Genomic DNA, 13902 nt, shown 5'->3' on the forward strand with positions numbered 1-13902 from the left:
CCACAAGACGCACTTTTGCGTCTTGTGGGAGCCCCATATTGCATATTCATTGCAGAAAAAGTACTAAATGGATAAGAGGCGCTATTTAGCACGTTTTAAAGACCAAATCCTTTTAGCACGCTGTTGATAGATCAGTTTGTACATTTTTTAGTGTGCGCAGTGAAATAGCTCACATTTTTATACACGCAAACCTTTGATAGATCCGGCCCTCAGTGAATTAGGACCTATCATGAACCAAATAATGATGCTGAGAGAGGCAGCTGTGGTAAATAGAGTAAATCTTGCATTTCATGCAGTTTAGCTATATATATTTTATTAGTTTATATATATATCTTTGCAACTTTCTTGTTTTCACTATTAACATGCAGACCTTGCTCTGACCATTACTTCAGACTTCGCAGTCTCTATTATGTCCGGATTTTCCTTATTAGGTCTTGAAACAAAAACAATTTTGAAGAAAAGAACTAATGGAAAAACAAATCTGAGGCAAAGCTATTTTTAATTTATTCATTTTTGGTGAAATGCGCTGGCATTAAAACATACCACAAGGTTAACAGGTCATTTTCCTAATTTGAGGGCATCTGTTTATACATTTTTCAGGAGAATTTTTCAGTCGTTTTTTTTGTAGCCCTGCAGACCTTTTCCTTCTGACGCTGGCATGCTGCCTTGAAATTGTGTGATCCTTGTTTTTTTTGTTGTTTTATCTTTTAGATTTTGATTTCAAAACGATCACAACAGTATTGAAATAGACAAAAACTATTTTGAAAATGTTTCATCGCATTTTGCTTTGTGCATAGCTTTGCTTTATGCATAATCACATAAAGGGAAATAAACTGATTGGAATTTTATTCCAAGTTACAAGCTCACTAATGTAGCTTTAACTAAGAGTTTTCCCACTTTCTTTAGCTGAGCTTTAATTACAGTACCAGTGAGAAAGAGACTTTGTTGGTCATGCCGGTTTTCTATATTTACCTGGATATTTTGCTTTTAAATTGTCAAAGTCCTTGATGTTACCAACATAGTGAAACACTTTGTATTTTTTACTTCCCTCTGATTTGAATATGCAGTGTATATCAAGCTACATTTAATTATTGTCAAATATTTATAATTATTTAAGTTATTACCAATTATTTAAGTTACCAAATAACCTGTCTTTTTGTGTATATATATATATACACAGATAATTATATATATATATATATATATATATATATATATATATATATCTGTGTTTTTTCCCCATGATTATTTAGTCTTTATTCCAGTTACTTAATCTTTTGTAAAAAAAAAAAAAAAGGAAAAAAAAGTGCATTTGCAAAGGTTCGTCTTCAAAATCATTTCTGTTGTTTACAAAAACCTTCTTTTAGCCTTGAGAAACAAAATGACTGAATGTAGGAAGATGTTGAAGTCAGGTTACCTCTTTGTAAAAGACCTCCAGCCAAATGCCAGAGCTTGATAACAAAATTCTTAGTTGACAAAGTTGAATGCATCCTTTTTCAGCGGTTAGGTAAGTTATCACACCTAAGATTTAAATAGTTAAACATTTTTCAGTCCTTTATCTAACTTACTGAAACTTTCAAAAACTCTACATATAGTGAATAACTGTAGTGATTTTTTTTTTTTTATTAAGTAGAGATAAATTTGGTCTAACACAAAAATGAAATGTGAAAATGATGAGTAGCCATTTTTTACTCACTGAGCTCAATTAAATAGGAAAATAACCACAAATCTCTTTAGATTTAAAGAAAAGAAAGAAAATGTGTCAGCATTGAGTGAATCTAAGAGTCGACTTTAACTGACTTAGGTGAAATGATTGATTTTATTCACTCAAATATCTGGAACCTGAGAGAGAGAGGGCAGCAGCACCACTGAAGAGGGCTGAATGGGCAAAGAGGGAGTTAGGGGACAAAATGAGAGGCGTTGGATTAGATAAAGGGGCTAACTATTATAAGCCACTTGAAATGGATGAGTGGACAACGCTGCTGCAAAAAGGGCAAGAGTAAGACAGCATGCAGTCTGAGGGAAGGCGAGAGTGGAGTGAAGCAGTAATGACTGCAGAGGGACTTGTGCATGATTCTCATTTCTATGTTAATGCAAGGCCCAGAGCAAAGTGCTGAGGTGCGTCATTAAGGATAGACAATGAGCTCTGACCCGCCAACACGCACCGCGTTACATGGGGACTGCATTTTAAAGAGAGCTGCCCCCCCCCCAAACAACACCGGCTGGTAATAACTGTGTTGCCAGCAAGGTTACATCAAATTAAATGTTTATGTATATTTCATAGAAATGCGAACTCACCTGGCATTTAAATTAGACATCAAGCTCTTCTCCACAGATGGCAAGGAATTTAAAACGGATTTAACTCTTGCGCACATTAAAGTTAATTAGTTTTGAGATTGGAGTTGCAGTGCAGTCAGCACAATTTACTCTCATTGAGTTTATATGTCGAATTGCGGAAGCATATATTTAATTTACAAATAGAATTCCCTGCAAGATGCAATTTTTTCCCCCCTCCGTCACATTTAATTTAGCCATTTCTGGGATCACCTCCGTGAGTCATGTTAAACTTCTTTTACTTTCTTTTCTTTTTTTAACATGAGAAGATGAAGATGAGGATGAATCTGGAGTGGATACAGAAGACGAGCTCCAGAGGTATGTAAGCAGAGGAAATAATACAAACTGATCTTATTTTCAAGACTCTAGGTTAGTTTTGATTAATTGAATTTTAGATGCAGTTAAAACAAACTTGCCTCTATTTTAATTTCAAAAAGTAAACAATGGGCAAACAGTGGATCATTGATTTAAAAAAAGATTCAAAGATGGGTATGAAATCATGGAATCTTTTTTAATTTACTGCTTTTGGACAAAAGTAGTTGCTACTGCGACTAATTTTAAAAAGAATTAAAAACAGTGAAAACTGAAAAGCGTAACGTATTAGAATTTTATACAGAGAAAAGATTTATAAGCATATCCTTGTTTGAAAACTTGTTTTCTGTGTTTTGAGAAGACCAACCGGAAATGTTTCCTTTCATTATGACCACTGAACGATTTCACTTCAAATGTTTTTCTTCTGTCAAAGGGTGGAAAGCAGGCAGAAAAAAGCCGCCGTGAAGGAATCATCAGTGAAAGAGGAGGATCCATATGGGGGGTCTACGGATGAAAACACAGATGCTGAAGCAGAAGAGGATTATCCCATCCCTGAGCTGCCAGGTACGTCTGCCTCTTATGTAGGAGTCTTCCTCTCTGCTATTCATGTCCCACTTTCAGGAACACATCTGTCTCTGAAGGTCTGATGGATGAGAGGCCGCAGCTGCAGCTCCTCACAAAATTGATGGCCAAACACCCATGTGTCTATTGTTAGATTTGGTGTGGCCTTTCTTTTGACAAAAAGCATCTATAAATTGCTCTCCTCCATATTGTCTGGTTTTGGCATCTGCCTCCTTTGAATGTTTTCTTTTGGTCTTTACCAGACTTCCTCAAAGGAAAGCACTTTTTACTGTATGGAAAATTCCCAAACAACGAGAGGCGACTACTTCTACGATACATCGTTGCCTTCAATGGGTAGGAAAAAACTTTTGTATAATTTTAAATATTCTACTTTTTGATAAAAAGTTTGTCTGATTCACACTGAATTAACAGAAACCTTTCAAAGATGCAATATATTCAGATATAATTCATATCTCACTGCTTTTTTCTTTCTTTTTCAGAGTGATTGAGGACTACATGTCAGAGAAAGTGCAGTTTGTTGTGACCAGTGAAGGATGGCATGAATCCTTTGAAGATGTAAGGCCTCTCCCTCTGAAATGTCATTTAATAAGTGTAGTATTTAATTTTCGAGTGAATTATGCACTTTCCTCTGTTTACGACTTCCAGCATATAATTCAGAGACCAATTTCTGCAGGTGATTGTGTAAATTCTTGCTCAATTATGCAGATTATTCCTCTAAAGCAGCTTTTGAGGAATATTCTGTATGTATACATCAAAGCGGTGTTTTTGCCCGATATGAAGATATGATGGAATCATCAAGTAATTAGTTTAGATCATTTTTGCTTCCTCAGAGTTTTTACAAGTTATCAACTATTATCAGACTTTGTAGCTGGGTTGGTTTACATAGACATGCAGGTATTTCCTTTACATTGAAATGTTGTTTCCAATTTTATACCTATTAACTTAAAAAATAATACTTTGTTTTAACTTTACTTTCAAGGTTGAAGCTTAAGTTTGGGATCCCACAGTAAATGGAGAGATTAGATTAGATTATAACCCAACACATAAGCCTTTAAAAAATATTGAACTAGAATTAAAGATGCACCGATCAGGAGTTTGGGAGCCGATCGCAATGACCAAAATCCCAATATTGTTGATGACGGATCATAGCATCAAAACCAACAATTCCTCAATGCTGTTTTCTCATGTAAATTTACATTGTATTATTAGGTATAAAAATTAGGAAATGAGAAGGAATCATGAATTAACCATTGATTTAGTGAAGGAGGCAGCTGAGAGAATTTTTTTTCAATTAAAATGGGATTTAGAGAAAATTATCTCGACAAAGGATGAAGTTGGGAATACTCTTATGAGGTTCATTTGTGTCTTTTAAAAAAAGTTGTAATTTTGCCCTAGAAAGACTATTCCTCTTCCTACCTGCAGCGCAGACAGCCGCCTTCTGTCCCTGCTGCAAGCTTCTCTGCGGTCCTCCTTCCTCCTACCTCCAGCAGTTAGCCTCTAGCTAGCACTAGCAAGCCTCACCCTCTTCCCTGCTCTGATGCGCTGTCTGCCCTGGGTCCTCCTCCCTACACCTCTGATCTTCTCCAAACTACATACTGATTTCCTGCTGCTCCTGTCTGAGGTTCAGGACGCCGTGTCACATTACCTCTGTTGTCCCGGTGACTCGTCCCCCTGTTTTGGGTGCTGTGAACAAAACAAACATGGACCAAGTTCTGAAGAGATTCGCGTCCACTCAGAAAAATGACTGTTGCTATAAATTGTTCATCATCATAATGACTCGCCGGTTGCCGGTCTTAGCCGATCACTTATAAACCTGCCCATTTGTGCTGCCGATTGCCCAGTGCAGGTCTAACTGGAATGAGGTTGTCAGTGTATGATGATCTAGTTAAATAATCTCTACTTGAGTGCTTACACAAACCTTTTTGACATTTTCTGAAATTTTATTTGCATTTGTCACATTTATCCACTTTAAACAGACCAGGGTTTGTTCCCCGTGTCCTGAACCTTTGGTAAGGACCAATAACACCGAAGCAAAACATTGACTGGACCAGGAAACTGGACCGAAGTGCAACCTCTGATGTCGTGCAGGTCGGCTTTCAAACAGCCTCTAACGCAGTCAGCGTCTGTTCTGAATGCAAACTGGACCTGATATGTTGCAACTACGGAAAACATGCATCTCTTTGGACTGAACCAACCACTATAGCAGTGGTACAGAAATTATTCAAGACCCGCCTCTCCCTCTGCTTTCTCAGGCATCCTGCCAACAGCATGCCATGGGTCTCATCCGGCAATGCCATTCTGATATAAGATAAAACTGAGCTGAATTTCAAAGGAGACAATGACTCTGCAGCTTCTTTGAAGGCACAGATATGCAGAACAGAGTTGCTGCATGCAGGACTCCCATAATAGTTTTCCATGCTCTGTCTCGCCATCATCATTTCTCCTCAACAGGAACAGCAACCTATATACTTGAGGCTTTCTTTACAACTTATAGTTCACAATGCGAAACAAAAACTGCACAAAACAGAAGAAGATAAAGTCCAGTCTTGGTCCAGACCAAAGGAGTGGACCAAAAGACTCTCCTGGTGTGAATACAAACTTTGACAACCTATCTGTTGAATCAAATCCCTTTTACAATGAACTAAATGTGTTTAGGTGTTATAACTAGAGACGCATCGATCAATTAACCAGATATGTAACTATTTCCCTTGGTCAACAGTTCAAATACTAAAAGTTTAAATTTTATTTTCTTTTTGTAAAATGTTTCAAAACTAGGACCTCCTCTTTAGCTTTGTTGTATAAGCCAAAAGTTAAGGAGAAAAGGTAATACAAACAACTTAAAAGTTTCTGTTCACAATGTCCTTATTAAAAACTCGTTGAGGGGCAAAAATCTGAAGCAGATTTTTATTTTCTCGATGCTCCATACAGTCAAGGAACACTTTCGTCACAAGGAATTTACTTTGACAGCACAGGAAAAAAAATTGAACTGTAGAAATGGTCAGTTCTAAACCATTTGGAATACAAAATGCTTTAATATGCCAGACTATAAGCTGCTACTTTTTCCCACGCCTTGAACCATGCAGCTTATAGGAAGGTGCAGCTTTTCTTTGGATTTTTTCTATCCACCAGAGTGGGAGGTCATGGTTGGAAGTTAAAGAATAAGGGGCTAATTTAGGGGAGTGGTGACCTAATGGTTAGAGCATTGCACCTGGGTGGCGGAGGTTCTGAGTTTGATGCCCACTCCCACAGAGAGCCACTCTGGGTCCCTGAGCAAGACCCTTAACCCCTCACTGCCCCCCAGGTGGCGCACAATGGCAACCCACTGCCCCCCAAGGAGATGGGTCAAATGCAGAGATGAATTTCTTTAGTGTAAGATTAATAAAGTTCAGTAATAAAAAATAAAAAAAGATTCACTTAGCACAAGAACATCCTGGCAGCAGGATGGATGGAGAACAATTTCGCATATTTTGACATTTATTTGCCGCATTAAAGCTACTGAACCAATGAAGAGACGGGGCTGAACTCCTGTATGGCTGAAATAAAGAGCTGACAAAGCTCCATCTTCCAGTAGAAGCTCTTACTACTGGGAGTCAATAAGCTAACGGGAGCTAGCATTCTCCTTCCTCTCTAATCCAGGGGCTATATGTAGAGCTCCCCCTACAGGTTTGGTGGAAGACAATTCAGCAGATATCAGTGGCTTATAGCTCGGTGCAGCTTATATATATATATATATATATATATATATATATATTCAGTGTTTTCCAAAAAATGTAGTGGGTGTGGTTTATAATGAGGTGCGCTCTATAATCTGGAAAATACAGTACCTTGATACCCAGGCCTTTTTAGCCATTATATGGTAGATAAACATAATCAACGTGCCTCATTGAACATCTGTTTATGGTTTTTCAGATAAAACAGGGTGACTTCTGGTCAGTACTTCTTACTTGGGTGCTGCTTTAAATCAAAACACAATTTGATCTTTCTAGCTATAAAATCATCACAATAAGGCTCTTAAAGTTTATCTTCAAATATTTACACAATTTTCTGTTGTTCACAGGCGCTGATGGACAATTGTAACCTGAACTTTGTGAAGCCTGCATGGATTTACGCCATCAATGAACGTCAGAAAATGCTGCCCTATCAGCCTTACACTGTCGTGCCCTGATGAATACAGCGTACGCGAACACACTGAGGAGTCTGAGACACAGTTCAACTCCTGATTGATACACTGAAGGGAAAAGCCATAGTTCTTTTTTTCTGATTATCCACTTCAAAGAAGCAATAAACCATTGATTGTTCATTCGTTTTTTTGGGGGGGGGGGTTTGTGGTTATATCGACGTACATGATGGTAATGAAATAACTTAAGATGCTTTCCCTTTAAGCTTTCAATGATAGAATTAGTTATAGATTTTTGTTTATTAACTTCTTGTGTTAGAGTTGTTAGTCACAAGCCAGCAGAAAGAGAGAACCATCATTCATGTGAAGCTCATCTCTTGGACATTACAAAAAAAGACAAAATGCCTGCTTCGGAGCTTGTTGGAGTTTCTCGACACACGCGCAGCTGCTGTCTGCTGCTGCTCCCCTCTGCAACCTCAGGCTACTGGATGGGAATGAGTAATGATGTTGTCCTGACTGCCAGTGGCACTGATAAGAGACTCACTGTTGCAGACTGTTAGACTTTATGAGATCAACCCAAAGTCAAGTGATAGGTTGAGGTTATTTAAAGCTGTAGTCAAGAATTTGACAAAGTTACATCAGAAATGGCGGAACTTGACTAAAAATATTGAAGGTGAAGGTGTGTGTTTTATGTTTTATATTCTGTTTCAGTGACTGCTCTCTTTATGGTTAAAAAAGATGAGAACATGTGTTATTTAGGCAATAAAGAGGCACTTCAAATTTTACATCACTGATATTTTAAAAATGCCTACCTTCTTTACATTGCAGCATGTGGTTTGTTTGGGTTCTCCTCTCTACAGCAAAATTTGATTATTAAAAAAAAATGTTTTGTATTGCTGTAGTACATAATTATTTTGTCCAAATAAAAGTGTTTTTTATCGAAGAATTTGGCTGTTGTTATTAATTGCTTATTACTGTTGCTTATTAATCCAACTTTTTACTTTTCTCTAGCTTCAACTCTGCTTGCTGCTTGAGAGGCTCTTCTTTTCCATTCCCTCTCTGATCTCGAGTCCTCTCTCCACTCTAATTTACTTCTCCTTTTTTGTGCCAAGAGCCACTGGGTCTCCTGCACTTCAGTCAAGGGAATTAGAAGCATGGTATGCGGACGAGAGATGGGGAAGTAGGGGTGGTTACAGGGGAGACTGAATTCAGGGAAGATGAAAAGGTTGGAAATCTCTGCAAGGATGCATTTTTAAAGCAGTGGAGTATTGGATTGTCTGGCTGTATTTCTTGTGAAAGGCGGCTCACACACATACAGCTGAGAATGTTGAGCCCTTTCCTGTAACTTTGTGCTGTATTTGCCTTTTATAACAGGTTGAGTTTGGGGTCAAACTCATTTATGTCCTAAAGTGAGAAAATCTAGTCTGTGAAAGGGGTCGACCAAATGCAGCACCTTTTCCCATTTGAACCCATCTCCATCTTCTTGGTGACACGAAAGTTTTTTAAGGGGCTATCTCTCCTCATTCTTGACTGCTTAATTCATTCCCAAAAGATTTCTTATTTGCTCTTTGTAACAGTATTTATGTTTCATGTAAAGCTTGGGCTATTATTGCCTGCCGCTTCAACAGTAAAGATTTCTTTCACTCTGATCTTAAGCCTCTGATTTTATGATTATGGCATCTTAAGCTGCTGGATATGCTATTGTTCTGATTTTCATTCATTCATTTTTTTATTTTAATATATTTGTCACATTAAAAATGTAGAATTATAAAATATTCTTTGATTTTAGTTCTGCCCACAAACTTTAAGACTTTCCCAAATGTTGATACCCTATATTGCCAAACGCATTATAACGTCTCCTTTTGCACATATACTGTAATTATTTCCCCTCTATAGGATTTGAAATTATGTCAATCCACACTTTGCATCTTTAACAGCTTTGCATCTTCTCTGGAGGATTTTCATTTGGAAATCTGTTATGCAAGATTTTTAATTCTCCAAAGAAGCATATTTGTTGGCAACTCAAAATGGGTCTCACACTTTTCCATGCATTAAAGTTCTTCCATACCAAATTGGCTCATCCACATTTGTATGGCTTAGTCTTTAAAAAAAAAAAACTGTTTAAAAACTGTAGCGAAGTGTCATTTTTCATGGAGTACCATATTGTAACTGAACTGCTTATCTTTCCATCAGCTTCGACGTTGTTACAATACTAACAGATGAGTTACACATCTAGTATTATAAAAGTATGATGACTTGTTGGGTGATATCCCATTATGTTGGCCACCTTGATTTTACTCACCTGTGAAGTGAGTAATTGCTTCAAACTCACATTTGAAGCAATTGGAGCGCTTTGATTTTAAAGTTTGGATAGGTTAGCATTATTTTCTGCCTGCTTATTCTATTGCAAATCCAGCTTTGACATTTTTGTTAAACCAAATTAGGTCCATGTCAGCAATCTGACAGCTGTCACACTAAGATGGAAGGGAATTAATCAGGAGCCGAGCCTAATTTGTAAGATGTTACTGTTGATGATGATGTAGTCCACACCTTGTCTTTGGTACATGTAACCAGGTTTTTACGGTGGTGAGATCACACTTCTTCTCTCTCCAGCTCTCCACAACCACTATTGAGAATTTTTTCTATGGATAAACTTTACATGCACAAGTTCACCCTCATAAACAATTACAGGTGCTTGGCTCCAGGTACTTAGAGATTCACTTCCAAACAGAAAGCCCACATTCATATCTTCAGGTAACACAGAGTACATGTCAGATTTAATAATATTACTTTAGCGATAGTTTCAAGGTGTTGCTTTATTGTATATCTCGTACCATGTCTTTTGGTCATGCTGTTCTTTTTTCATCTCGTTACAGGTGATGAAGCAGACTGAAAATGTTTTGTCATTATCTCCTTTCTATCTCCTCTTTCTTTCATCTTTTTTCTTTTTTTTCTTTTTTCCTTTTTCTTCTTCTGATTTTCTGCTCTATTTACATTGCAGTGTCCATATAAACTGTAAAATTCCCTGCATAATTATAATAAAGCAATTTATATGCATGTCACAAGTGTAGCAGTATGGCAATTGCCATACTGCTACACTGCTATCTGTTGGGCTCTTGTCTTGGCATCAAGACAATTATTCTTATTGCCACATTGCCAGACAGGAAAAAAAAAAAAAAAAAAAAAAAAAAGAGATCACACTTTTTGCATGGGAAACCTGACCAAAGCTCCAAACCGGATTTTAAAGAGCACTTTACAGCAAGAGCAATTGTTTTGCTCTTTTCGTGTCACTCAACGTTTTAATTAAGTAAAAACATTTTACCTGAGTACCTGAAACAACAATAATCTACAGCTAGTACTTCTGAATATGTAAATCTATTACAGAGAGTTAGCATGCCATGATTAGTCATCGGCTTTTGGTCATTTTTCCAATGCAGAAATTGTTTTAAACAAAATGTCATCTGTCATGTGATGTGGAACTTCAATTTTTTAATTTTTAACATACCTGCTTACGTCAAGGTAAATGACTGCTTTCGCTAGTTTTAATTTAAGTTCAATGTTACTCACTAATTTATTTATTCAGAACTGAAGTATTCTGCATACTTTTCATATTGATTCTATATGGAGTTAAACTTTCATAAGGTATGGGAAACTCATCCAAGCTTTTCCCAAACTCAAACTCCCTGCTACGTATAAAACGTGAACCAGGACCTTAATATATATGAACCAAATACCACTTGACACTGGAATTTTTATGATGTAGTTTAAATCAAAGGCATACCACCTAAGGATTTTCTCCCCAGCCGGTGCGCCATCATTACTATGCAGAAATTGTATGCTGTAGAGAATGCGGAAGGTTGTGCACAAGGCTTTTTTATTTTAGGTCCCTGGTGATGAATAGCATTTATGAAGATGAGCCTCATAAGAGTTACAGTGAAAAAGTATTTCTACAAGTTTTTAAACTGAAGGCCCTAAAACAGAAAAAAAAATTTCACTTAGAAAGTTTAAAAATAATGTTTTTTTTCCCATCCACTTCACAAGTCTTCATTATTTTTATGGACATAGAAAAGTCAAATAAATTGAAATAAATAGTTTGTGGTTGTAAAATGGTTAAATCTTAAAAAGGACTCTACTTCATGAAAATATTTAAACCTTGAATTTAAAGGAAATCTAAATGATGCATTTTGATTATCTCCAATAAACACTTAGTAAACTTCACATAGCTTGTAGTTGATTGAAAGTAGTATCATGTGAAAGTCACTAATTAATATTTGATAATGCAAATAATTTATGAAACCTCCAAACCTAATTCATAAACTGAGCCAGAGTTAGACACCAATCCTAAATTCATCTGCTTCTATTTTCTCCACCTTCTTTTTCTTGTTTCTTGGATTTGTTAGGTAGGTGGGCTGCCCTCTTTTTGAAGCTCCTTTATTTTTCAGTTAGACTTTCTTTTTTTCTTATTTATTTTATTTCCACCCTGCTCTCAGTGACAATGCTTATCAGCTTAAAGGGCTCAGGCAGGATTTCTTTTTATCATTTCAGGTAAACATATCAGCATCCTGCTTCTAAACCAGCCCAACTGATAAAAACCAATAAAGTAAATCTGTCATGATGAGAAAATCACTGAACCTTTTTTCCAAGGCTTACCTGAACCTATCTTCAGTAATGCACTGCTTCAAAAATATTTATGAACTGTCCCTGTAAGCAAAGCCTAAAAACTGCATCCTAAAAATGTGTTTTCTGCTGAGGGAGATTTACTTTAAGCCAAATGATTTCCCCACTAATTCATTTGGCTTCTGCTCTGAAAATAGTCTATTCATAATTCAAAAAAATGCTATCATGTCAAAGTATATTAGAATATACTGTAAACATCTGCTGGAATCCATATTACCAGAGAAATTTCCATAGCAATTCAAATTTATATACTAAAACCAGTTTATGGAACATCAGTTCCTATCTTTAAAGAAACTAAACATTATGATTTAACTTTTTATCTGCATGATTGCACTGTTTTCATGTAATGTATGACCTCTGCAGTCCGTGATTAGGGTTGTCTTTTGCCTCTGACATTGGTACTGCTGAGATACTAAATCAATGTGAGCACATTTCATTAGTGCGAGGCAATAATGACAAACTGCTGGTGAACTGCTTGTTTATAGAACACAGCAGGAGAAGCATTTATCTATTGGAAACATAAATTAATGTTGTGAAGTTCCAATAAAATCACTCATTGCACAATATTAACAGACTAATTGGCCTTCATTTGTAATAGTCAAGACTTGCATATATAGGTTAACTGGAACTCAATTATTCAGATTCTGGGAAAGGCTGGATTTACACCTTTAAAGCTGCTGTTTACGTAAATCCGTTTGTTATGAGACAACATGTATAAAAAAAACCACATGTCATTAATAATTATCAGTTTAATAAAATCAGTAAACTTTAAAAAGTCTGGCATCAATCAGCCGAAACTGAGAACGTTGCAAAACCAGCCACGAAGAAGCCATTACACCAAGAGCTCATGGAAGAACACCAAGATGTTTGACCCATGCCATACAGTTTAAAATGCAATTCTGCTGAATACTAAATACATGTCAGCATCTATGTCTGAAGGATGTTCTAAAAGGAATCGCATGTCGTTATTCTGCCTTTTAGCAAACAGTAATACCTACGATGATCCTAACCTACTTAGATAGACACGCTGGCCCTGAATTTCAACAGCACTGGATCATCTGCCTTTGGATCAGTGACTTCCTCACCAATGGGGCCCAGATGGTGAGGAAAGGGATATTCTTAACATTTCAGGAACACTTTATGCACATACAAAATTTCTAAGTTCATAGTGTTTTTCTAAGGATATTTTCTTTCTTCTACAAGTGCTGTTAATTATTTAAATTACTGACAAAATGCAATAATAAAAGCACATGTCTGGTCAGTTAAATGCCATAAAGAAAAACGTTAATATAGCAAACCTAAACATATTATAAATATCTCCTATTTCCTATTACAAATATTCCTGAAATATCTATGTTGTGTTACTACATGAACAGACTTTTTAGTTTTAGTGTTATTTGATTCAGAACAAGTCCCCTACAATATATCACCCAAAAGCAAGGGAGGGTACCAAGAAAAATACAGAATTCATTACATATATACTCTACGGAAGAGATTATCTTCATCTATATTACCGCCACACCACACTAACAGCAATACAGCTTTCTTACTAAATGCATATAAAATATAGATTATTTAAAGTTACTGGCTAGTTGTTTTTTTATTATTTTTATTAATATTACATTTATTTACCTAGTCATAAATGATAATTATTGAATAATTAATGTCCCTTCAAAAAGGATTATTTCTTTGGAGGTTATTTTTCACAGCCATTCTCTTATGCCAACACACAATGTGTTTCATTTAAAGGTTTTTAACTATGCTAAAAATAGCATGTTCATCTTAAGGTCAAATATTGACCATGAAAATAATTTGACATGTGTATCTTTAGAGAAAGCTATGGGATGAATTGGATAAACAGTTATTCACTCAGAAATATT

At 36.3% G+C, this 13902-nt stretch overlaps 1 protein-coding gene across 1 annotated transcript in view; it reads left to right on the plus strand.

Moving 5' to 3' along the window:
* xrcc1 (X-ray repair complementing defective repair in Chinese hamster cells 1) overlaps positions 1-7463 on the plus strand; it is a 34264-nt gene extending 26801 nt beyond the window's left edge. Inside the window, exons 13-17 of the mRNA XM_015372917.1 lie at positions 2604-2652; positions 3080-3210; positions 3471-3561; positions 3708-3783; positions 7286-7463. Of these exons, the coding sequence (XP_015228403.1) occupies positions 2604-2652; positions 3080-3210; positions 3471-3561; positions 3708-3783; positions 7286-7393 (455 nt within the window). The 3' untranslated portion in view covers positions 7394-7463. The remainder of the gene's footprint in view (positions 1-2603; positions 2653-3079; positions 3211-3470; positions 3562-3707; positions 3784-7285) is intronic.
* Positions 7464-13902: the final 6439 nt, after the last annotated feature.

This window comes from Cyprinodon variegatus, unplaced genomic scaffold (genome assembly GCF_000732505.1).
Source record: "Cyprinodon variegatus isolate N-32 unplaced genomic scaffold, C_variegatus-1.0 Scaffold77, whole genome shotgun sequence".
Lineage (NCBI taxonomy): Eukaryota > Metazoa > Chordata > Actinopteri > Cyprinodontiformes > Cyprinodontidae > Cyprinodon > Cyprinodon variegatus.